The following is a 24,981-nucleotide window of genomic DNA, read 5'->3' on the forward strand; positions in this document are numbered from 1 at the left end:
AAGACTCATTACTGAAAAGATATCAATTTTCTCCAAGCTAATCAATAAATTCAATACAATCACAAAAGATAATACACAAACTGGGAGAAAATACATACAACATGTTTAACTGACAAAGGACTGGCATCCAGAATATATAAAGAAATCATATGAATCAATGAAAAAAAAGACACACACCCAATAGAAAAATGGGCAAAAAAGACATGAATAGGTATTTCACAGAAGAGGAAACACATTCATATACAAAAAAACACTCAGTTTCATTAGTAATCAGGGAAATGCAAATTAAACCCACAGTAAGATACTATACAATCGCCATCCAATTGGCAAATATAAAAGATAGTCAAGATTAAGTGTTTGCTAAGATATAAGTGTTTGCAGTGACACTCAACCACTGCCAGTGGGAGCTTAACTGGTACAAATGCTGTAGAAAACAGTTCAGTATGACTAAGTAAAACCTGCTTCTTAGAGCATCAGTTCTCAAATTTTTGGTCCAGAACCTCTTTACATCCTTAAAAATTATTGAGGACCTCAAAGAGCTGTTGTTCATGAGGGTTATAGTTATCAAAATTTACCATATTAGAAATTAAAACAGGCATTTTCAAAACAAAACTATATAGGTACACACTTGATAAGCTGTCAGAGTGATGATGTCATCATATATCTGGAAAACATTTAAAAGTGAAAACTGAGAGTGAAGAGGACAAATAATGTCTTAGTATTCTTATGAAAATGCTTTCGCCCTCACGGACTCCCCTGAAGGGGTCTCAGGGACCTCAAGAGTCCCTGGACCATACTTTGAAAACAACTGCCCTAGAGAACTCTTGCACATGTGCACCAGGAGACATGTACAAGAATTCACTCATTCCTCAAATATTTATTAAGCATCTACCATGTGCCAGCATTGTTCTAGACACTGTGAATGTGTTAAACAGACAAAATCAGACAAAAAAGACAAAATCCCTGCCCACACGGAGCTTACATTGTAACTGGCAGAATGCTCACTAGCAGCATCATTCAGAATAGCCAAAAACTGAAAACAATCCACATCTCCATGAACAGAGGAATAGATAAATAAATTGTGGTATAGTCATACAATGGAATACTATACAGCAGTGAAAAACAGATGAAATACACTTACATGCATAAACATGGATAAGAATCTCAAAAACAGTGTCAGAAAAAAGTCACAGAAGAATACATACAGCATGATACCATTTACATAAAAGTTCAAAAACAGGTAAATCTAAATAATATATTATTAGGGATACAAAATATAGATGGCAGGGCCATAAATAAAAACATAGGAATTACTGCCAAAAAATCCAGAATAATGTTTACCTCATGTGGTATGTGGGGAAGGAAGACAGTGGGGTAATTCTACACATCTGAGGGTATTCTAGTTCTTAAGCTGAAGATTGAGTACATGTGTGATCATTTTATTTATTCTCAACAAACATTGTAAAAGAAAAAGGATATAAGGTTACGTGATATAACTTCATCAACAAAGAGAGGGAACATCCGATTATTTCAGCCACTGTTCTGCATTGCATATCAGGCAATTATTGTAACTGGTGGGGAAGAAGTACATAATAATATGAAAAAAGGAATGAATATGGGCTATTCTTCACAGAAGTTAACTAGGTTCCCAGAGAGTTAGAATCTAACGAGATGGCAGTATTATAGCACTGCTCTGCCAAGCTGGTTCGGCCACTGGCATGATTCTGGTTAGTTGGTTATGTTGTTCATTGGGTATATAATTATTTGTATAAAGCGGAGAATGAAATGATAGGTGATACAAATCACAAAATAAACTGAGACACTGCCTCTTTACTGAATTCTGTAGACTTTCAGAAGTACAAATTCCCTTTGGCACATTCTCCTAATAGTGCATTTATGTGTTAAGCAATCCAAAAATACAGAAAGTGCATGGTGGCTATTGACTGTTTCTCCACATTGGGCAATAACAGGTGCCCAGGTTGGTCACAAGTGTCATAATAATTTTGCAATCATATCTTTGCCAGGGTCATCACCAGCAGTGCCATTTTGCAAATTAAACAAGGCACAGTTAAGGTACATTTTCACCTGATTCAGGGGATTAGCTATACATTTTGGTATACAATTTAGAAATTTGAAAAAAAAAGATCTTGAAACATTGGATCCATCCCTCGTACCCAACAAGGCAGGCTAAAGTTATTACCTTGGGTTAAGGAGGTGGTGCAAGAGGCAGACTAGGCCCGGCAGCAAATGGCTGGCAATACATTCTCAGGAAATGGAGAGCAGACAGTGTATCCTTCAGGTCCAATCTCTTCAACTAGGTTCCAAACATTCAGAAAATTCCAGACATCGTTGTGCTATTTTAAAAATCCTAGGCTGCTTGTTACAAAAGACCCAAAATCTTACCCATATGTAAGCTGGAATGGACAATGCCACCAGAAGGTGCTAAAGTGCAACTGGCAGCAGGATGATTTCGGATCAAGCAGTTGGCTGGACCTCCAGAGCCCTGCCCCCTCTCTTACATGCTACGCCGCCTTAAGTGGCACACCCACAGCTTTGTTAAATCGGATGTAATTATTATACCTGCAGCTTTGTCCTCCTTCTCCAATAAGAAACAGAGAAATAGGGAGGGAGCCTTCCTCAAGCTCGTAGGGAACTTCCAGTCCATCTTTTCAGAGGAGGAATGGATAATCCTCTTGGTCAAAGATGGGCATTTCTTGGACTGTGACTTACTAGCGGACAGAGTTACTCTATGCTCAAAAACAAACACTAGATGCTACCTTATATAGATATAGAAATAGAAGATATAGAGATCTATTTTGAATAAGGAGGCTGGTATAGCTTTTTCCTTCATCATTCGGTTTATAGAATTAATTGTTTCTCCCCAGAATGTTGTAGTTCATGTTTTTCCAGGCATGATTTTTAAAAAGTCTTTTTCTGAGTTACAGAAATATATAAGTATAAGGACTCCCAACTATAACTGGGAAACTTGGAAAGAAGGTGTGCCAATGTCATCTTGTTTTCCAGTAGTGTAAGAATCCTTTGTCCTGTAAGCTTAGAGGTGACAACGGTGACCTGACAGACTCCAGTGAGGTTCTAACGCTGGTGCTGTGTCCTCCAGCAGCTCCCTGTGCTTACATATTAAATATGTAGGTAGCTTCTTCTAAAGTTAGACAATTGTCCATGGCTTTCCTATATGGAAATCAGAGAGACTGACTTTGGAAATATTTTTAGCTCATTTTCCTGATCATCCAATGTTAAAAATCATTATCCAGCAATGCCCACCGGTCTCACTAAATTCTCAGATCTTTTTAGATCAAAGAATTCCTCTTGAGATCTATACAAACCCATATTAAATCCCTTTTAGCCTAATAAATATGTGACATATCTCTTACTTATCCCAGAACTTCTCTTAGGAACCTAAGTAACAGCAGGGTAGGGTAAGACAAAGGTGGAGCTTGTATTTCCTCCAGAGGCTTATTAAATCTGCTAAAATCTCTTTCCCTTTCAAAGCCTCCCTCTCACTTTGACCCAATTTGAGAAGGGGAGTGAGAGTATGGAGAGAGATGTACAGGTGCAATTTTCTTTAATCATTTGTTAAAATATTTAAGTAGCAGCTAAATGGCTGATATGGAAGAGAGATAAAGACCCAGTCTCTGACCATCTGGCAGAGGGAGAGGACTAACAACGCTAACGAGTAAGGGCGCAAGAGCTTTTAGGCTGCTATGACAAAAGATTGAACAAAGGACAGTAGGGGCATAAGAAAAAGGGGTCAAATCTACCTAGAAATGAAGTATGTCAGGAAAGGCTTCAGCAGGTTGGCGACCTTTACCTAAGTCTTGAAAATATGAATGGAGACAGGTGGGAGTGGAAAAGGGGACTGCAGACAGAAGGAGGTGCATAAAAAGACAGAGAGCACAGTCTGACAGAAACTAAAAAAACGTGAAAGTGTCAAGGGAGTGGTTAAAGTTTCAAATGACAAGATTAAGTACAATGAAAGAATTCAATGGATTTGGGAAATGAGACATTATCCCTGACCTCTGCTAGAGCCATTTTGATGGAGTAGCAGGACAGAAGACCGGCTGCTATGAATTAAAATGAAAAGCATAAAGAAAAAAAAAATTAAGACTAAAAAAGACCAAAAAAAGGTGACAACAAGTTTAGTCTGTTTCTTGGAGCCATCTGCCTTTTTACTTTCAAGCATACTAGTTTAGTTACAATAAAGGTTAGATAGGCTTTACATTTCTATCAGAAAATGACTCCCAAACACAATCCACTCAATAAACAAGTTTTTAGACACAGTTCATTCTTTATGAGCCTGCCTATATCATTTTAAGTGAATGATATAACATCAGCATTTCTACAGATTTACTCTGCCACCACTAATTTTTCTTCCATGTAGTTCAAAATAAATAACATCTGTAATTGCTTATAGTAGAAAAGGTGCTTTATTTTACATGTCATTGGTACACAATACATAAGACCGCCTAAAATTAGTCTTGGAAAACATAACTGTCAGTTATACCTTAAATGGTCAAGGACCAAGTCTATTTTGAACCTACTTCATTTATGATCAGATGACTACAGTAATTTTAAATACTAATAATCTCTTCATATCCAATGTTACAAGTTATTTTTATGCTACAAGTGCTGCAATTTTTAAAAATAAAAATATCTCCAGTTATAGTAGACCATATATCTAACTGGAACAAATCTTTGCTAGTCTACAAGTCTTTGAAATAATGGATCAACAGTTTCACCTTCTTACAGATGATTATATTTATGCAATTGGGTTATAGGGCAGGGGGCCCTCATACATGCAATCGGATTATTCCTGTTTTTTTTTTTAATGCAGATAAAAGTGGGTTTATAATACCCTATTTCTAGTTAAGTTGCCAAACAGTTTACTAAACTAAAATGAAGCCAATACAATACTTTAGAAAACATAATTCTAAGAGCATGCAACAGCAAAATCTTTTTACTACCTATGTGAACCAAATCTGCAGAGTCCAGGAAGAGGACTATGGCACAAAGACTTGTACATCTGAATTGCTTATCCAGCTGGGAGGAGTAAAGAAAGTAATTTAACTCAGGGTAAATCCTCTTATGAAAGATACCTGCATGTTATAACCCACTGCTACACAAAGGGATCGTCACTTAGAAAATGTGCAAATCATAGAAGCTAAATGCACTTCTCTTGTTATTTATCCCAATCCATTCTATTCATAAACACATAGCTCAATGATCTCTTATTAACTATTAATGTCAAAGCCACAGAGATTTCCCAATGGCGTCTTTCAGTCACCAATCATTTATCAAAGAGATAAATGTGATTACTACTTAATGTACAAATGTGAAAAAATGGTAAGAAACTGGGCTGATTCTCAAAGTAAAAACATTTGTTATTTTAACAAATCCCTTGGTATACAAAGACTGCCTTTCTCTCTAGAAAATAAGACATATTTTAGAACCACAGGTTCATATTCACCTCCTAGTCTAGAAAAGAAGAGATATTTAAACAAAGTAAACTAAACAAAATACTAAGTAGGTATAAATGTACACACTCAAACAAATATTCTATTCTTTGCTTAAAGTCAACTTATTCCTTGTCATTAAGAGAAGTGCTTCAAGATGCAAATTGTTAATTAATGCAGAGAATAAAGGGTTAAAAGCCAGACCTTTTCCTAATAAAGCAAACAGATCATTAAAATGATTGGGCTTGAAACACATACTTACTATAACTTTCCATTCTTATTCTTTTTGTAACTAAACGCACACATATACACAACAAACCCTAGCATTTAATATGTGCAAAATTGCTTACCATTTATTTTAACTTTGGTTAAGTACTTCTTTAGCCTATATCAGACATATTATGGAAGCTACACAAATGATTACAAACATAATAATGAGGTAAGTTAAAATTCTACTAGTGCAAAAAGCAAGCATATGCCAAAAGCAAAGCATATGAGTTAAACAAATGCAGAATGAAGCTCTCACCAAGGGAGGTGCTGGGATAACAAACCAGAGAAGCTCCTTGTAAACACTGTTTGTAAAGTACACATTTAAAGATTAAAGATTCATATAGCCACAAAAAAGGTATTCTAACAACACCACAGTAGTGCATTTATTTTACCTTTAGAGTTTGGAAATCACTCATTACGTGTCTAACAGTTTGCATATTTTCTTCAAGAGAAAATTAGTGAGACACATTAATTACAAATACTGTAGTATAAAAATCCCAGTTCTTTACAAAAATTATATATTAAAATATTCTATACACTTTTAAATTAGTAACTGGAACATACATATATATCAATTCTGCACAATTAAATCCATCTTTGCTTGGAGTATTATACATGAAGTTTGAGGACACAGCTACTCAGTCAACCTAAACTGGCATAAGGTTACATGGTATAAAACGACAGACCTGTGCCCCTGCAGTTACTGCAGCTCTTAGTCTGAAATATCTTTTCTGCAATTATTGCTCTGTATATTCATTCCAGATTCGAATAGGCAGTGGAACCATGAAATGTCTAAAAGGTTTAAAACAAGTTACCTGTAGCAGAGTATCCATAATGCCTATATGCATCTTTAAGGTTGTAATGGAACCTGAGTAAGCTGTCTAATGCTTATATTTCAGTTGTAAAAAAGTTTATACAATTTCAAGGTAAAAACAATGCAAAAATAAAACATTTAGAGCATTTACAAAAATCTTACAAATGTTTAAAACACTATTTCAAAACTGATGTCCAGTTAAGGTGCTTCTTTCTTTCTTCAATAAGAAGGACATACTTTAACTTTGAATTTTAAACTATGAACATTTTAATTTCAGCAAAAGCAAAATTAGATCCGTTGAGACAGATGTTGAAATGTTTAGGGATATATTTTACTTCTGATGAACATACAGAATTTTACTGCTGAAAGGGACCTTAAAGGTAAACTCTTTTAACTCCCTCATCTATTAATCAGGAAATTGAGGGCCAGATAAGTTAAGTGCTTTGGCCAAAAATATATTCCAATATATCAACCTGGTATGAATCAAGAAAAACCCATTATTCTTTTTGTATGTTGCCATGATACTTGGAAAATGATGAAAATTCAAAAGCAGAGTTTCTGAACTTGCCTCTTTCTTTTTTTAATTTCTTAAGCTCTGTGCTAACTGTAGATAAAGAAATGAATCAAATGGCTACTAAAATCAGTATTACAAATATTATCCAGTAGAAGATAGTTGTTAGCGGACCACTGCTCATATAGAATAAAGTTAGAGGGAGTACTCAAAGACAGGGCCTTTACAATGTAGAGAACATTTACTATATAAGACAGCACAGTGTACAACAGCCAGTTACTAGAATCATCTCAATAACTCTAGGATGACTGAGTTACATGGCCTTTATAAAAGATATTGGAGTAATAAAGCCTTCTAGCTTTTATCTTAATTTTACTATTTTCCTTTATAAAAGAGCTATAACTTTAGGGAAGAATTCATATACTAGTTTTCAGAGAGGCTTTGCTTCTTTTCTACTTTTATTTGGATCTAGAATTGAGCAAATACATTTTAAGAACAACTTACAAACTCAAATTCATAACTGCTAGAAATACAGTCAGAGAATACTCTTTTAAATGACAAATCTCCAAAACCAGTTACTAATAAATAATCATCACAATAGCTTCAGTTAAAAAAAAAAATCAATTTAAAGGTGCTTTTTTATTGTTACCTTGAAGCCATCGAACTTGTGTAGCTGGTCCATATCCCTTTTCATTCTTTGCTGATATCCTGAACACAATGGCAGGCCTGGATGTATAATCAATATGTGCATTTGCAAGTTGCCCAGCAGTTACTATACATGATGTCTTTAGACCACAATAAATCCTCATAAACACAAGCTGACTCGGATTATCTTGTATTTGTGCTGTGCGGATAGCCAAGTAGGCTGAATATTCCAAAATATTTCCAGAAGGTGAAGTTGGAGGTTCCCAGGAAAGATGGATACCCTCAACATTCTTGAAGAGAGGGGGAAAAACAAAAACAAAAACAGGTAAAAGTTCTGAAGTTTTCTCTAATATCACTTATTATGTTGAGTCTATCTTTAGAACACAAGATGCTTTTCACTAAAGTAACTGCATTAGATGTTAGAACTTTTATTGTTGATTTTTAAAAACTAATCTTAATTGGATCTACAGTGTTTAATTCATGCCCTTTTAAAAAACATAACTAGGCTTAAAAGTCCGCCTGTATTACCCCAAGAAAGGGATTTTTCTTATCTGAAAGCAGACCTTATCTTCTCTAAATAGGGGTAGGACCTTAGGATAAAATATAATCCAATTAAATGTGTTCTATTAAAACTCTCCAGCACAAAACTTTGTGGTTCCATAATAACAAGAACAAGGCTAATATTAAGAAGCATACACAGATTTCCCTGACTTTGTAAAATTTGGATGCTGTAATTCTGCTTGAAATTTTGGTCCTTAAAAATATCATGAATGATTAGAGAAAAATATTTAAAAAATTTTTAATCTACCCCTTTTAGATACCTCTCATTTCATCAGACACTAACAAGAATCTCTAAACTGATAGTTTTACTTCATGTACAAAGTTTCAGTAATTTAAATCATTAAGTCTTGACCTGATGTCTCACCTTTGAAATTCTGACTGCAGAAGGAGCTCCAGGAAAACCGGGAATACAAGTTTTAAATTCACTGATTTTGCTGAAAGGGCCTATTCCGCAACCATTGATGGCAGCAACCCTGAATCTGTATCCTGTGCCTGGAACAAGATCTTGTTTCTTAAGTAAACTGTAGTCAGGTACATCTGCATTTCCTATCTAAAATGTAATATATGCAAAAGTCAAAGAAAAGATGCAATTAATTATTTTTTCATTAAATAACAAAACTTTTAAAGAATGAATTATGTTTTAGGGTTGTAGTTCACATTATCTATTTTCCTCTTTCATACATGGAATGAACCCCCCCTCCCCCAAAACAAAAGTAACTAAGCCCATAAATTGGTGATTCTCATCCAGAGGAAAAGTGCCTTTCCAGTTGAGAATCACTGGTTATAAAAAGAAATATAAGGGTATTCTGCACATGAAGAGTATGGAGATAGAAAAAAACTGACCACTATAAACAAGGTAACAACTATCTCCATGTAAACTTAACGTGGAGTAGAAATCTCAGAAAATTTACTGTCAAACAGTCTAGCCAGGAACAATACCCTTTGGACATAGGCAAGCAAACTGGATAGAAAAGGAATGACTAGCACGTAGTACAGAGCGTTTTAATAATTAATATTCAGCAGATGCTGAAAAAATGTTAAATTAAATAATTGGACTGCATACTCTGGGTAAGAAGATCATAACATCTACAACTTTCAAACAATTTTTACATATTCTCCCTAACTCTCACTACACCACCAATGTACCATCCCATTTTTTTAAGGGAGTTAGGTCATCTCCATTTCACAGATGAGGAAACTGAGTCTCAGCAAGGTTAAACAAGTGACTTGTCCAACGTCACACTGTCAAGTGCTGGAACTAATGATTCAAATTCAAGTTTACTGGCTCTAAATTTTATGTTCTTTTCTTTCTTTTGGGAAAAACAGATAGCTACTAGGCCCTTAGATAAGGATATTTCCATGTATATGAAATCAAACTACAGCCAGAAATTTTGTTAGGCATAATACCAACAAATTATTAACTAGGATATCTATTTTTGTCAAGAATTGGAAGAATTCAATATGTAAAAGTGAGACATCAGAAGTAATATTAGAGAAACTAAAATATAATGATAAATGATATATTTCCCATTAGTAAGATCTTTGGGAGATTCAAACTGAATATGTATTTCTTTGGCAATTCCCTCTCTGAAATTCCCCATTCCAGAAAAAAATTAGTTCAATATGCTTTGGAGCTGTTATCTATTTCATAATTCTTAGAGGGTTAATGTCTCATCTATATATATGAGGTCCTCTTTAAGGGACTTCAGAATTAAGGGAAAATTAGATTGTATTCAATAGCGTAGGGGTTTTTAAATTTTTTAAACTGTGAAATTAGGAATAACAAAAGTTCTAAGTAAAAAAATGTTCTTCAAACATTCTTTAAACACACCAGGTAACAAAATTAGAGATATTTCAAAAAATCTTTATCTGTACTGGCCAGACCATATCATTTATGACTCAAAATCCAGCCCAGTGATTGTATGGGATTTTTTTAAATAACCTGCTTGTGATATATTCTATAAAAAGAGTCTTAAAAAAGAATACAAGATAACTATATACAGAACTCTCAATTATAGATTGTAAACAGATCCCAATTTCACTCATTCGAATGTCCTGAATCAGGATTATTTTTTAAAATCTCATTCTTGAGGCTTATAACTAACAGTGTAGAAAGTATGTCAATAGCTACCTTTGAGATGCTTTGCTTCCCTTTTGGCAGCAAATAAAACTGGCTCACCAAAGCTGTATTATTTTTAAAAATTCCTACATCACACCACTGTCGTTCTCCTGCTTTCGTTGTGGCCACTGGATTTGAAGGAGTCTCTTTCTAATTTCAGAGAAAGAAAAATTTATGAAGACTCTTACCGAACATACAAGAAATTTCAAGATTTAATAAATCCATGCAGTGATCTACAAGTAGGTATATGGGTAAACACCACAATTAATAGCTCATAAGTAAATAAACTCTTAACAGATTAGGTCAACTGACAGTGAAACAGGGTTGCCAATTCAAACATAGGGAGTGACAGGCATTCTCCAAGTCAGTAGCTCTGTGCTATCAACCTAGCTGGAGTTAGCATGCTTTCCAATCAGTGATACGTTAAAATGCCAGCTGTTTTATAGAACATTGTCATTTCAGAGACTCTCTCAGAAAATGTAATAATCCCTTTAATGTGACACTACAACTTGCTCCAAAAGGAGCAAATAAGGAAAAATTCATTCCAAGCTGGCTTATTTCTAGATTCAAAAACAACTAGCAGAAATTCAGTGATCTTTGCACTTGAAATACCTGTGATTCTCCAAACCTAAAAGGAGAAAAAATGTTCAAAACTAAAATGCAATTTGAATATAATTTATTATATACTAAAGAGGAACAGATTAAACAGTTTTACATTTTTACCTTGCTTTAAGACTAATAAACTTCCTCTACCTTAAGCTACTTTTAGTGATAAGTGAATTATACTTATCCCTGGAACTAACCTTTTTAAGCCATCTTCTTTATAAATGAGACACTGTTTCCAGAAGCTCAAAACAAATGTGCACTTCAGTTATTTATTTCTGTCTTGAATATATAACAGCAGAGGTACATGCTTATAACTCACATTACTTGTTACTTAGGCTATCACACATGACAAAGTGAGCTAACTAGAAGAGTCTTTAAGGTTTTTAGAAAAGGAATAGCTTTAAACTTGTTTTCATTTTAAAGTTGTAAAAACTCTCTTCAACAACTTTTATAAAACAACTGGCTCCAACTGAAATAACAGATACCACTCTGGCTGATGCATTGCAAAACAGATTTAAGAGATAAAAATTCATTTTAATAATTCTTCTCTGAGAAGAGTCTAAGAACACTGGGACTTAACATTCTGGAAAGGTGAAAGCTGATGAAGGTAAATACACAATCAAAAGCCATAAAATCATGACTGAAAGAAAACTAAAACTATAGACTAACCTTGAAGATTCTAAAAGGTAAATTTTAGGTCAAATAAAAACTCTTGCTCATAGCAATAAAGTTAAAATGACTGAGAATTTAAAAATAAATTTAAAGATATACACAAACACATGTATTCATCTAAGTGAAACAATCTTAGTATACTATTTGTGAGGCACATTCCTAGCATTTAAATTTGGTACCAGGCAGACTTATTCTGGCCTTCCACCAAAAAACCCAATGTCAGACACTGTTGGGATACCCTACAGGTATGCCTGACTCAGTATTGCAATATTCTGTTGTTCTCCTATTAAGTAGCTAGCAAGAAAGCCATTCAAGTTTTATGTTTTATAACACGTCCTTTTACTCTTTAAACCATTAATGTAATTTCAATATATACACATATGTATGTATACACACACATTTCTGATTATGAAAGTAACATTTTATTTTATTTTATTTTTTTTAACAGAAATATCCTGAAAGCATAAAGAAGAAAGTGAAAATTATCTCTGGCCCCACAACCTGAAGAAAGTCATCTAGCATCGTAGTGCAGACGTGTGAGGACTCACGTGAGAGTGTGAATGTACGCACTGTGTGTGTTTTTAATAAAATTGGGAATGCAGTATACATATTATTTTTTGTCCACAGTTTTCCACTTAACATTATACTGCGAACAGTTTTCTCTTTAACCCTTCACTTTTCAATTTATGTAAAATAATTACTAGAGGATACCCAAGAGTCTTTTCCTGAATTTATGTTGAAGGTGCTCAGCATTTAAAGCATGTTTAACCGTCTGTAAACATATATCATCTCCAGGTAATATACTTACAGAAAATGGCATCACTCCAGCATGTGCCTCTACACGGCTGATCTTAGTTGCAGGTAATGCACATGTTTCATCAACTAAAAATTAAACAATTCATCAGATAAGACTTACATAATCACTTATCAAACAGATATATTAAAATATAGTTTATAAATATACAAAAAATCACAATAATTGGAATATGGACCCTCTAACTTGAACTAATTCACAAAGTTCATTTTTCAAGGATTTGATGACTAGCTGGAACTTCAGAGAATATTCACCAAACATGAAACACAATTCCTATTGCAAAAGAATAAAATGAGAATTTACAAAATCAGAAATCAATCAAGCTGGGAGAATTGTTACTCCATAGCCTAGAACTAATCTTTTCTAAGGAAAAAAAAATTCTGCTGAATAAGTTCATGGTAGGAAAGATACATTCTGATTGTATTACAGTGTGTGCTAATATAACTATTTTATGTAAGGTAGCAGAGAATATATTATATAATGATTTTAACTGAAATGCCTTATCTTTTTATATTTGATTCAATCCAAGATGAAATGCAATTCCCATCTAAAACAAATACGTTTGATGAATTTATATACAAAAATGGTTCAAAATACAGTATGTGAAACACATTTCAAACCTTCAGATTTGGTACTGAATGTTGTTAGTGAAGTTTCATCTTTAACAACTGCCCCATTTGTACTGGATGATTCAGTTTTAATGGTCTGCTGGGTTACCATAGTTTGTGCGTTGGAAACAGTACTGGATACAGAAGTTTCAGGGATTACTGTTCTTAAGTCCAGGCAACTACTTAGAACACCTATATTTGCTGAAGTGTGAGGACCTAAAATTAAAGGGAAAAGATTAATTATTAACATAATACCTGCAAATAACTGCTGTATCTTGTAGTTCTTGTCACCCAATTCTTGGCATTTTCAATTTTACAATCATAAACGTGAGTACCACGAAAGTCAGTCATATGACTTAACCATTAGGCATAAAATATCTAGAAAAATAAAGTGCATTATATCCATAACAGATTGCCAACTTCTCAGCTCCTTCTTCCATTCTAAACACTGAATCATTGTTCTTGAACTCTACTCAGTCATAGATCAAATGGCCTTTCCTCCCATTTTAGGAAAAGAAAAAGAGGTGATCAGGCATGAATGCCACCAATTTTCTGCCTTCTCTTGTCCTAAACTAGAAATGTATTTATGATTGTGCCCAGCCCCTCTGTCCTTTCTTCCATTTCAGATGATGACTTCTCTCCTAAGGAAGTTTAATCTATTCTCTTGTGCTCTTGGTCCCATTCCTTCCACATATTTTGGGACCCTCTTTTATCAATCATTCCTTTCTTTTTGGGGTTTTCAAATTCTTCTTCAGTAGTTTTGGGCCTCAGTCTATAAACATTATAAACAAGTATTCTCCAGTTACCATCTCCCCTCGCTAATTTCCTTTAGAGCAGTCTCTAATTCCTTGACCTCCCCAAATTTGATCCAGCACACAACTCTAATGAAATGGCTCTGACAAATGTCAAGGGATACTTATTTCTAAGGGATACTTATCTACTTTCATTTACTTGACTTCTCTGCAATGTAAACAATCCTGACCACATACTCTTTTTTGAAACTGTTTCTGTCTATGACTTGTATTCACTCATACATACATCATAAATACACAGTCATAAACAGTGATGCCCACTACGTAGGTAAAAAATATGATACCAATCTTTTTTCCTAACCTTCTTGGAATGCCTTTTCAATCTCTTTAGCTGGCTTCTCTTCTTCAAATGACTCTTTAAATGCAGGTGTTTCTAAGCCTTTTCTTTTCTCCCCTTGTATATTTTCCTGGTGTTTTAGCTACCATTCACGAATTATACATGTCTCAAATACATGTCCCAGGTGCAGTGCCAGGTCCTGAGAATCCCTCAGTAAACAAGTCAGACAAGGTCCCTGCTCTTGTGGAGCTTACATTTTAGATACTCTTAATTTCTAAATTTATACTTCCAGCCAAGAACTGCATCGTAGACTCCAGACCTAAGTATCCAACTACCTATTAGAAATCTTTACCAATATGTTCCTCAAGTGCCTCAAAAACAGTAAGTTCAAGGCTGAACCTATCTTATCCCCAAATCTGTTCTTTTTTTTTTTTAATTTTTATTTATTTATTTATTTATATTTTATTTTTGGCTGTGTTGGGTCTTTGTTTCTGTGCGAGGGCTTTCTCTAGTTGTGGCGAGCGGTGGCCACTCTTCATCGCGGTGCGCAGGCCTCTCACTGTCGTGGCCTCTCTTTTTGCGGAGCACAAGCTCCAGACGTGCAGGCTCAGCAGTTGTGGCTCACGGGCCTAGTTGCTCTGCGGCATGTGGGATCTTCCCAGACCAGGCTCGAACCCATGTCCCCTGCATTGGCAGGCAGATTCTCAACCATTGCGCCACCAGGGAAGCCCCCAAATCTGTTCTTGCTCCTGTATTTCCTGTCTTGATGAAGAGTATCATCAACGACTGAATGTCCAACCCAGAAAACTGGGAGTCATGTTCGACTCATTTTTATTTCTCATATCTAACCAGTTTCCAAGTCTAATAGGTGCTACTTTCTAAAGGTCTCTGAACTGATGTATTCTCTCCTCTCCATCCCACCTACTGCTTTAGTCTCTATGCATCTCTTGAAGTCCTAAAAGAACGTCCTAACGAGTCTCCCAACCATTTCGTATTATAACTCTTCCTGATGGTGAGGCTAGAACGTCCTTTCCAAAATAAAAAACAAAAACTAATCACGGGGCTTCCCTGGTGGCGCAGTGGTTTAGAAACCACCTGCCAACGCAGGGGACACGGGTTCGAGCTCTGGTCTGGGAAGATCCCACATGCCGTGGAGCAACTAAGCCCGTGCACCACAACTACTGAGCCTGTGCTCTAGAGCCCACGAGCCACAACTACTGAGCCTGCGTGGCACAACTACTGAAGCCTGCGCGCCTAGAGCCCATGCCCTGCAACAAGAGAAGCCACCACAATGAGAAGCCCGCGCACTGCAATGAAAAGTAGCTCCCGCTCGCCGCAACTAGAGAATGCCCACGTGCAGCAACGAAGACCCAATGCAGTCAAAAATAAATTAATTAAATAAATTAATTTTAAAAACCCAACTAATCGTGTCACTCTTTCACTTTTGAAACATACAACAAAAAAAAAAAAAAGAAAGAAACGTATCAGCTACTCCAACCTACAGAGAAAAAGCCCAATCTCCTCTTGTTAACCTGAAATTGGGTAACCATTCATTCACACATTTGAATATCTACTATGTGCCAGATACTGTCATTGTACAACCACTCTTGTTTCTCCATTTGACTAATATTAATTTTATCCAAACTGCCTTACAAGTAGGATTCAGAGTACATTAAGACTCTCAAATCTCAAAGCTCCTATTTGTTTTCAAGAGTATAAACTTCTTTATATGATAGACATAGAAAATCACTATAAAAAAAGAAATTTAAACTGACGTCCAAGACCAAGCTTTTATAAATTTGACCAAATGATTCCCTTACATCAGAAAATCAACAAAAGTGCTCTCCTCTTCCACAAATAATAAAATTAGAAAAACTATAGGAAATTATTTTCCTTGAATATTTTTATCTACCATGGACTCATAAAGAAAAATAGAAATAAAAAGAATATTCATCTTGTTATTCACTGAAGAGGATTAGCTTTTTATTAACGGTCATAATTTTTTCAAATTAAAAATAAAACCACATATTCCTATGTCAGGGATATATCAGAATGAGATTTATAAAGTAATTTTAGACAATGAAATCAGAGGCAACACTTAATATATCTCAAATGGTATCAGAATATTCAAATTAAATACTTTAAAATATAAGGATCACCAAATTACAAGCTGTACCATGAATTCAACAGGCTAATCAACAGTTTCATAAATGAACTACCTTTCTGAGGATAATCCAGTTACTTGGTAAACAAATATTTATTTATTTATTAAGTGACTACTATTTACCAGGCATGAATCTGGGTGCTGGAGAACTTTATGTGAACAAGATAGACAAAATCCTGGCCCAAAATAAATTACTGCAGTTAGTTATAAGTGCTAGGACAACAGGGTAATGGAACAGTGATACTGAACACACTGGCCAATCTCAAATGGTACACAAGAGCTTGCCTCATTTAAATTCTGTAGTTAATAACTAATCTTTACTATTCAGGTAAGTTCTTGCTTGGTATCTTGACATGATTCTAATTAGGGTCAATATGGTAGGTATATATTATATTTTGAAAATGGATCCAAACCATATAACATTTACTTTTTCAAAGACTCTAAAATTTTCTACCATTATTATAAAAAGCTTAAGCTTTATTTAGAATGCCATCTTTATACCTTCATTTTTCCTTAGCATATCCACCACACAACTGTTATGATTAGAAGCGTTAGTTGCCAAAGATGAATGTAAAGTGGCATTAGAATCAGTTGATGCTTTGAGTTCTGGTTTGTTTTTCAGTGAAGTTCCTTTCATAGCTGTATGTTCAGATTTTGCACTGTTCATTGTATCACTGATCTACAAGAAATAAAATAATTTATTGTAGCAAGTAATGTTCAATTAAATAGAAATACATGTAAAAAAAAGCAAAATAATTTACAACTTAAACGTTTTGAAAATAAATTTTCCAAAATACAAAACAGTTTAAATTATATTCTTAATTTGTACAGGATTATTCTTTAAATTTTATAATAGTTTAAGAAAACAATTTCTTTCCACTTAATATTCATTCTCAAAAGACCAGTTCTGAAGGGAAAAGGAACAGTACATTTTGAGGGAAAAAAAAAATCTACATCTTTACAAGCAGTAGTTAGTATTCAAGTAAATACATATGTAACATAGGTGACAACACCCAAGATACTGAATTTAACATTCAAATTTTCTTAACAAGATCAGACATGTACACTAAAGATTTTACGACTCCTAAGAGAAAAATCTCACTTGTATGAAACCTTGAAGCATATGAATTATTCTATATGACTGAGTTTTCCATATAGGCTTCAAGATTTAATACATACATATCAATATTCTTCACCATTAAACATTCTAGATAGGAATCTTCCTAATTACATTTCTGTTTGTCTTCTTAAAGACACTATAACAAACACATTTAAACCTTTTGATAATTCAAATCATCAATGTGAACATCAGTTATTATATAGCAATAATTATAGGTCTACTGAACCATAAAAGTGATCTGGCTTCATTCAAATACCCCAATATCATTGCCTCTTTTTCGTTACATGTTTTTTGTTACTTTTCTGTCTTCACCTTTAATGTCACAATTATAACTATATTATCAATTATAATTTCTCATAGCTCTAAGGATACTTGTCCATAATATGCCCTCTACTTCCCTTCTAATTGATGGTGATTGTCCTACTGTTAATAAATGATGACGATGACAGCCACAGCCATTAAGGAGCATTATACTATGTGATAGTTCTTGTGCTACATAGTTATAAAGTCTGTATCTCATTTAACCTTCATAAGAATGCTATAAATTGGATAATATCACCCCTGGCTTACAGATGGAAAAAAATGAGACTCAGAGATCTTAAATAACACACCCAGGGTCAGGCAGCCAGCAAGTAGCAGAGCTAGAATTTGACCCTAAGTTTATTTCACTACCAAGTCTCCATGTTATACTATGTGGGAAGCACAGTAAAGCGAAGTGCAAAAAATGAGGTATGCCTTTATAAAGCAGAAAAAGCTAAAGCTAAGAGCCTGTACGTGGAAAGTCACTGAGAGGTGAACCGTTTTTGCTGAAGAGCCCAGAAAGCCTTGGAAATTGGGGGCATCAGGTTCTTTGGAGGCTGAAGTGCAGAGTGCAGAACACCAGAGGACCATCATATGGAAGACTATATAAAAAGTGTCTGTAGCCCCAGCTCTGCTCTTCCAGCATACAAAGGCAGACAGATTCCTCACCTCCATTTGAACTGAAGAAGGGAGATAGGTAGAAAGATTAAAATGGGAGGCTCTGGGGCTTCCCTGGTGGCGCAGTGGTTGAGAATCTGCCTGCTAATGCAGGGGACACGGGTTCGAGCCCTGGTCTGGGAAGATCCCACATGCCACGAAGCAACTAGGCCCGTGAGCCACAACTACTGAGCCTGCGCGTCTGGAGCCTGTGCTCCGCAAGAAGAGAGGCCACGATAGTGAGAGGCCCGCGCACCGCGATGAAGAGTGGCCCCCGCTTGCCGCAGCTAGAGGAAGCCCTCGCACAGAAACGAAGACCCAACACAGCCAAATAAATAAATAAAATAATAATTAAAGGTGCTAATAATTAAAAAAAAAAAAAAAAAATGGGAGGCTCTGGACCGTGGTACAGAGTCTCTCTGGTGAGGATGGAGGAGGGGCACCGATACTGAAAATGGGGATTAAGTGAAAGTCTGCATACTGAACAGAGAGACACTGCCCTCTCTGCATTAAGCTCCCAGAATACTGATAGCCAGGCTTAGAGCCCTTAAGCAAGAGGTTGGAGAAGTCTCAGGGGAAACCCACTGGTCCACAAGAAAAGATACTGATATTTGTGGATCCTCACTCAAAAACCCTCATAAAGGTCTACTAATCAAGCATGCCCATATGCATAGAGCTGCTATGGTCTGAATGTCTGTGTCCCCCACAAATTTATATGCTGAAACCTAACCCCCAAGGTGATGGTATTAGGAAGTAGCTTTGGACTGTGATTAGTGCCTTACAAAAGTGGCCCAAGAGTTTTGCTGGGTTTTTTTTAAACAGATTGTGCTAGATTGTTTTCACAAAATCTTGAACAAATCACAAGTGGATCAGCAGTGCATGAGCACCCCCTCTTCCTGATGGTGAACGCCAACACTGTGTGGCTGACGGGGTCTTGGTGCTCCAGCTGGGTGTCAGGCCTGAGCCTCTGAGGTGGGAGAGACGAGTTCAGCACACTGGACCACCAGAGACCTCCTGGCCCCACGTAATATCAAACAGCGAGAGATCTCACAGAGATCTCCGTCTCAACGCTAAGACCCAGCTCTACTCAATGTCCAGCAAGCTCCAGTGGTGGACACCCCCAGCAAGCTCCAGTGGTGGACACCCCATGCCAAACAACTAGCAAGACAGGAACACAACCCCACCCATTAGCAGAGAGGCTGCCTAATATACTAAGTTCACAGACACCCCAAAACACACCACCAGACGCGGTCCTGCCCACCGGAAAGACAAGATCCAGCCTCATCCACCAGAACACAGGCACCAGGTCCCCTCCACCAGGAAGCCTACACCACCCACTGAACCAACCTTACCCACTGGGGGCACACACCAAAAACAATGGGAACTACAAACCTGCAGCCTGCGAAAAGGAGACCCCAAACACAGTAAGTTAAGCAAAATGAGAAGACAGAGAAATACGCAGCAGATGAAGGAGCAAGGTAAAAACCCACCAGACAAAACAAAAGAAGAGGAAATAGGCCATCTACCTGAAAAAGAATTCAGAGTAATGATAATAAAGATGATCCAAAATCTTGGAAACAGAATGGAGAAAATACAAGAAACGTTTAGCAAGGACCTAGAAGAACTAAAGAGCAAACAAACAATGATGAACAACACAATAAATGAAATTAAAAATTCCCTAGAAGGAATCAATAGCAGAATAACTGAGGCAGAAGAACGGATAAGTGACCTGGAAGATAAAATAGTGGAAATAACTACTGCAGAGCAGAATAAAGAAAAAAGAATGAAAAGAATTGAGGACAGTCTCAGAGACCTCTGGGACAATATTAAACGCACCAACATTCGAATTATAGGGGTCCCAGAAGAAGAAGAGAAAAAGAAAGGGACTGAGAAAATATTTGAACAGATTATAGTTGAAAACTTCCCTAATAAGGGAAAGGAAATAGTCAATCAAGTCCAAGAAGTGCAGAGAGTCCCATACAGGATAAATCCAAGGAGAAACACGCCAAGACACCTATTAATCAAACTATCAAAAATTAAATACAAAGAAAACATATTAAAAGCAGCAAGGGAAAAACAACAAATAACACACAAGGGAATCCCCATAAGGTTAACAGCTGATCTTTCAGCAGAAACTCTGCAAGCCAGAAGGGAGTGGCAGGACATATTTCAAGTGATGAAAGGGAAAAACCTCCAACCAAGATTACTCTACCCAGCAAGGATCTCATTCAGATTCGATGGAGAAATTAAAACCTTTACAGACAAGCAAAAGCTAAAAGAATTCAGCACCAGCAAACCAGCTTTACAGCAAATGCTAAAGGAACTTCTCTAGGTAGGAAACACAAGAGAAGGAAAAGACCTACAATAACAAACCCAAAACAATTAAGAAAATGGGAATAGGAACATACATATCGATAATTACCTTAAATGTAAATGGATTAAATGCTCCAACCAAAAGACACAGACTGGCTGAATGGATACAAAAACAAGACCCGTATATGTGCTGTCTACAAGAGACCCACTTCAGACCTACGGACACATACAGACTGAAAGTGAGGGGATGGAAAAAAGATATTCCATGCAAATGGAAATCAAAAGAAAGCTGGAGTAGCCATACTCATAATCAGATAAAATAGACTTTAAAATAAAGACTATTACAAGAGACAAAGAAGGACACTACATAATGATCAAGGGATCAATCCAAGAAGAAGATATAATAATTGTAAATATTTACGCACCCAACATAGGAGCACCTCAATACATTAGGCAAATGCTAACAGCCATAAAAGGGGAAATCGACAGTAACACAATAATAGTAGGGGACTTTAACACCCCACTTTCACCAATGGACAGATCAACCAAAATGAAAATAAATAAGGAAACACAAGCTTTAAATGATACATTAAACAAGATGGACTTAACTGATATTTATAGGACATTCCATCCAGAAACAACAGAATAAACTTTCTTCTCAAGTGCTCATGGAACATTCTCCAGGATAGATCATATCTTGGGTCACAAATCAAACCTCAGTAAATTTAAGAAAATTGAAATCATATCAAGTATCTTTTCTGACCACAACACTATGAGACTAGATATCAATTACAGGAAAAAAAAAACTGTAAAAAATACAAACACATGGAGGCTAAACAATACGCTACTAAATAACCGAGAGATCACTGAAGAACTCAAAGAGGAAATCAAAAAATACCTAGAAACAAATGACAATGAAAACACGACGACCCAAAACCTATGGGATGCAGCAAAAGCAGTTCTAAGGGGGAAGTTTATAGCAATACAATCCTACTTCAAGAAACAAGAAAAATCTCAAATAAACAATGTAACCTTACACCTAAAGCAATTAGAGAAAGAAGAACAAAAAAACCCCAAAGTTAGCAGAAGGAAAGAAATCATAAAGATCAGAGCAGAAACAAATGAAAAACAAATGAAGGAAATGATAGCAAAGATCAATAAAACTAAAAGCTGGGTCTTTGAGAAGATAAACAAAATTGATAAACCATTAGCCAGAATCATCAAGAAAAAAAGGGAGAAGACTCAAATCAACAGAATTAGAAATGAAAAAGGAGAAGTAACAACTGACACTGCAGAAATACAAAGGATCATGAGAGATTACTACAAGCAACTATATGCGAATAAAATGGACAACCTGGAAGAAATGGACAAATTCTTAGAAGAGCACAACCTTCTGAGACTGAACCAGGAAGAAATAGAAAATATAAACAGACCAATTGCAAGCACTGAAATTGAAACTGTGATTAAAAATCTTCCAACAAACAAAAACCCAGGACCAGATGGATTCACAGGCGAATTCTATCAAACATTTACAGAAGAGCTAACACCTATCCTTCTCAAACTCTTCCAAAATATAGCAGAGGGAGGAACACTCCCAAACTCATTCTACGAGGCCACCATCACCCTGATACCAAAACCAGACAAAGATGTTACAAAATAATAAAACTACAAGCCAATATCACTGATGAACATAGATGCAAAAATCCTCAACAAAATACTAGCAAACAGAATCCAGCAGCACATTAAAAGGATCATACACCATGATCACGTGGGGTTTATCCCAGGAATGCAAGGATTCTTCAATATACGCAAATCAATCAATGTGATACACCATACTAACAAACTGAAGGATAAAAACCATATGATAATCTCAATTGATGCAGAAAAAGATTTTGACAAAATTCAACACCCATTTATGATAAAAACTCTCCGGGAAGTATGCATAGAGGGAACTTACCTCAACATAATAAAGGCCGTATGTGACAAACCCACAGCCAACATCGTTCTCAATAGTGAAAAACTGAAACCATTTCCACTGAGATAAGGAAGAAGACAAGGTTGTCCACTCTCACCACTATTATTCAATATAGTTTTGGAAGTTTTAGCCACAGCAATCAGAGAAGAAAAAGAAATAAAAGGAATCCAAATCGGAAAAGAAGAAGTAAAACTGTCACTGTTTGCAGATGACATGATACTATACATAGAGAATCCTAAAGATGCTACCAGAAAACTACTAGACCTAATCAATAAATTTGGTAAAGTAGCAGGATACAAAATCAATGCACAGAAATCTCTTGCATTCCTATACCCTAATGATGAAAAATCTGAAAGAGAAATTAAGGAAACACTCCCATTTACCATTGCAACAAAAAGAATAAAATACCTAGGAATAAACCTACCTAAAGAGACAAAAGACCTGTATGCAGAAAACTATAAGACACTGATGAAAGAAATCAAAGATGATACAAACAGATGGAAAGATATACCATGTTCTTGGATTGGAAGAATCAACACTGTGAAAATGACTATACTACCCAAAGCAATCTACAGATTCAATGCAATCCCTATCAAACTACCAATGGCATTTTTCACAGAACTAGAACCAAAAATTTCACAATTTGTATAGAAACACAAAAAACTCCGAATAGCCAAAGCAATCTTGAAAAAGAAAAACAGAGCTGGAGGAATCAGGCTCCCTGACTTTAGACTATACTACAAAGCTACAGTAATCAAGACAGTATGGTACTGGCACAAAAACAGAAATATAGATCAATGGAACAGGATAGAAAGCCCAGAGATAAACCCATGCACATATGGTCACCTTATCTTTGATAAAGAAGGCAAGAATATACAATGGAGAAAAGGCAGCCTCTTCAATAAGTGGTGCTGGAAAAACTGGACAGCTACATGTAAAAGAATGAAATTAGAACACTCCCTGACACCATACACAAAAATAAACTCAAAATGGATTCGAGACCTAAATGTAAGACCGGACACTATAAAACTCTCAGAGGAAAACATAGGAGGAACACTCTTTGACATAAATCACAGCAAGATCCTTTTTGACCCACCTCCTAGAGAAATGGAAACAAAAACAAAAATAAACAAATGGGACCTAATGAAACTTAAAATCTTTTGCACAGCAAAGGAAACCATAAACAAGACCAAAAGACAACTCTCAGAATGGGAGAAAATATTTGCCAACTAAGCAACTGACAAAGGATTAATCTCCAAAATATACAAGCAGCTCGTGTAGCTCAATATCAAAAAAACAAACAACCCAATCCAAAAATGGGCAGAAGACCTAAACAGACATTTCTCCAAAGAAAATATACAGATTGCCAACAAACACATGAAAGGATGCTCAACATCACTAATCATTAGAGAAATGAAAATCAAAACTACAATGAGGTATCACCTCACACCAGTCAGAATGGCCATCATCAAAAAATATACAAACAATAAATGCTGGAGAGGGTGTGGAGAAAAGGGAACCCTCTTGCACTGTTGGTGGGAATATAAATTGATACAGCCACTATGGAGAACAGTATGGAAGTTCCTTAAAAAACTAAAAATAGAACTACCATATGACCCAACAATCCCACTACTGGGCATATACCCTGAGAAAACTATAATTCAAAAACAGTCATGGACCAAAATGTTCATTGCAGCACTATTTACAACAGCCAGGACATGGAAGCAACCTAAGTGTCCATCGACAGATGAATGGATAAAGAAGATGTGGCACATATATACAATGGGATATTACTCAGCCATAAAAAGAAACAAAATTGAGTTATTTGTAGTGAGGTGGATGGAGCTAGAGTCTGTCATACAGAGTGAAGTAAGTCAGAAAGAGAAAAACAAATATTGTACGCTAACACATATATACGGAATCTAAAAAAAAAAAAGGTTCTGAAGAATCTAGGGGCAGGACTGGAATAAAGACGCAGACATAGAGAATGGACTTGAGGACACGGGGAGGGGGAAGGGTAAGCTGAGACGAAGTGAGAGAGTGGAATTGACATATGTATACTACCAAATGTAAAACAGATAGCTAGTGGGAAGCAGCCGCATAGCACAGGGAGATCAGCTCGGTGCTTTGTGACAACCTAGAGGGGTGGGATAGGGACAGTGGGAGGGAGACACAAGAGGGAGGGGATATGGGGATATATGTATATGTATAGCTGATTCACTTTGTTATACAGCAGCAACTAACACAACAATGTAAAGCAATTATACTCCAA

The 24,981-nt window shown here is 35.9% G+C and overlaps 1 protein-coding gene across 1 annotated transcript in view; it reads right to left on the reverse strand.

Annotated features, from left to right (window-relative positions):
- Positions 1-7,518: 7,518 nt before the first annotated feature.
- HCFC2 (host cell factor C2) overlaps positions 7,519-24,981 on the reverse strand; it is a 41,387-nt gene continuing 23,924 nt past the window's right edge. Inside the window, exons 10-15 of the mRNA XM_061206598.1 lie at positions 16,846-17,023; positions 13,104-13,307; positions 12,478-12,551; positions 10,404-10,541; positions 8,637-8,822; positions 7,519-8,001 (exon numbers count right to left, since the gene is read on the reverse strand). Coding sequence (XP_061062581.1) covers positions 7,687-8,001; positions 8,637-8,822; positions 10,404-10,541; positions 12,478-12,551; positions 13,104-13,307; positions 16,846-17,023 — 1,095 coding nt within the window. The 3' untranslated portion in view covers positions 7,519-7,686. The remainder of the gene's footprint in view (positions 8,002-8,636; positions 8,823-10,403; positions 10,542-12,477; positions 12,552-13,103; positions 13,308-16,845; positions 17,024-24,981) is intronic.

Source organism: Eubalaena glacialis, chromosome 11, assembly GCF_028564815.1.
Source record: "Eubalaena glacialis isolate mEubGla1 chromosome 11, mEubGla1.1.hap2.+ XY, whole genome shotgun sequence".
Lineage (NCBI taxonomy): Eukaryota > Metazoa > Chordata > Mammalia > Artiodactyla > Balaenidae > Eubalaena > Eubalaena glacialis.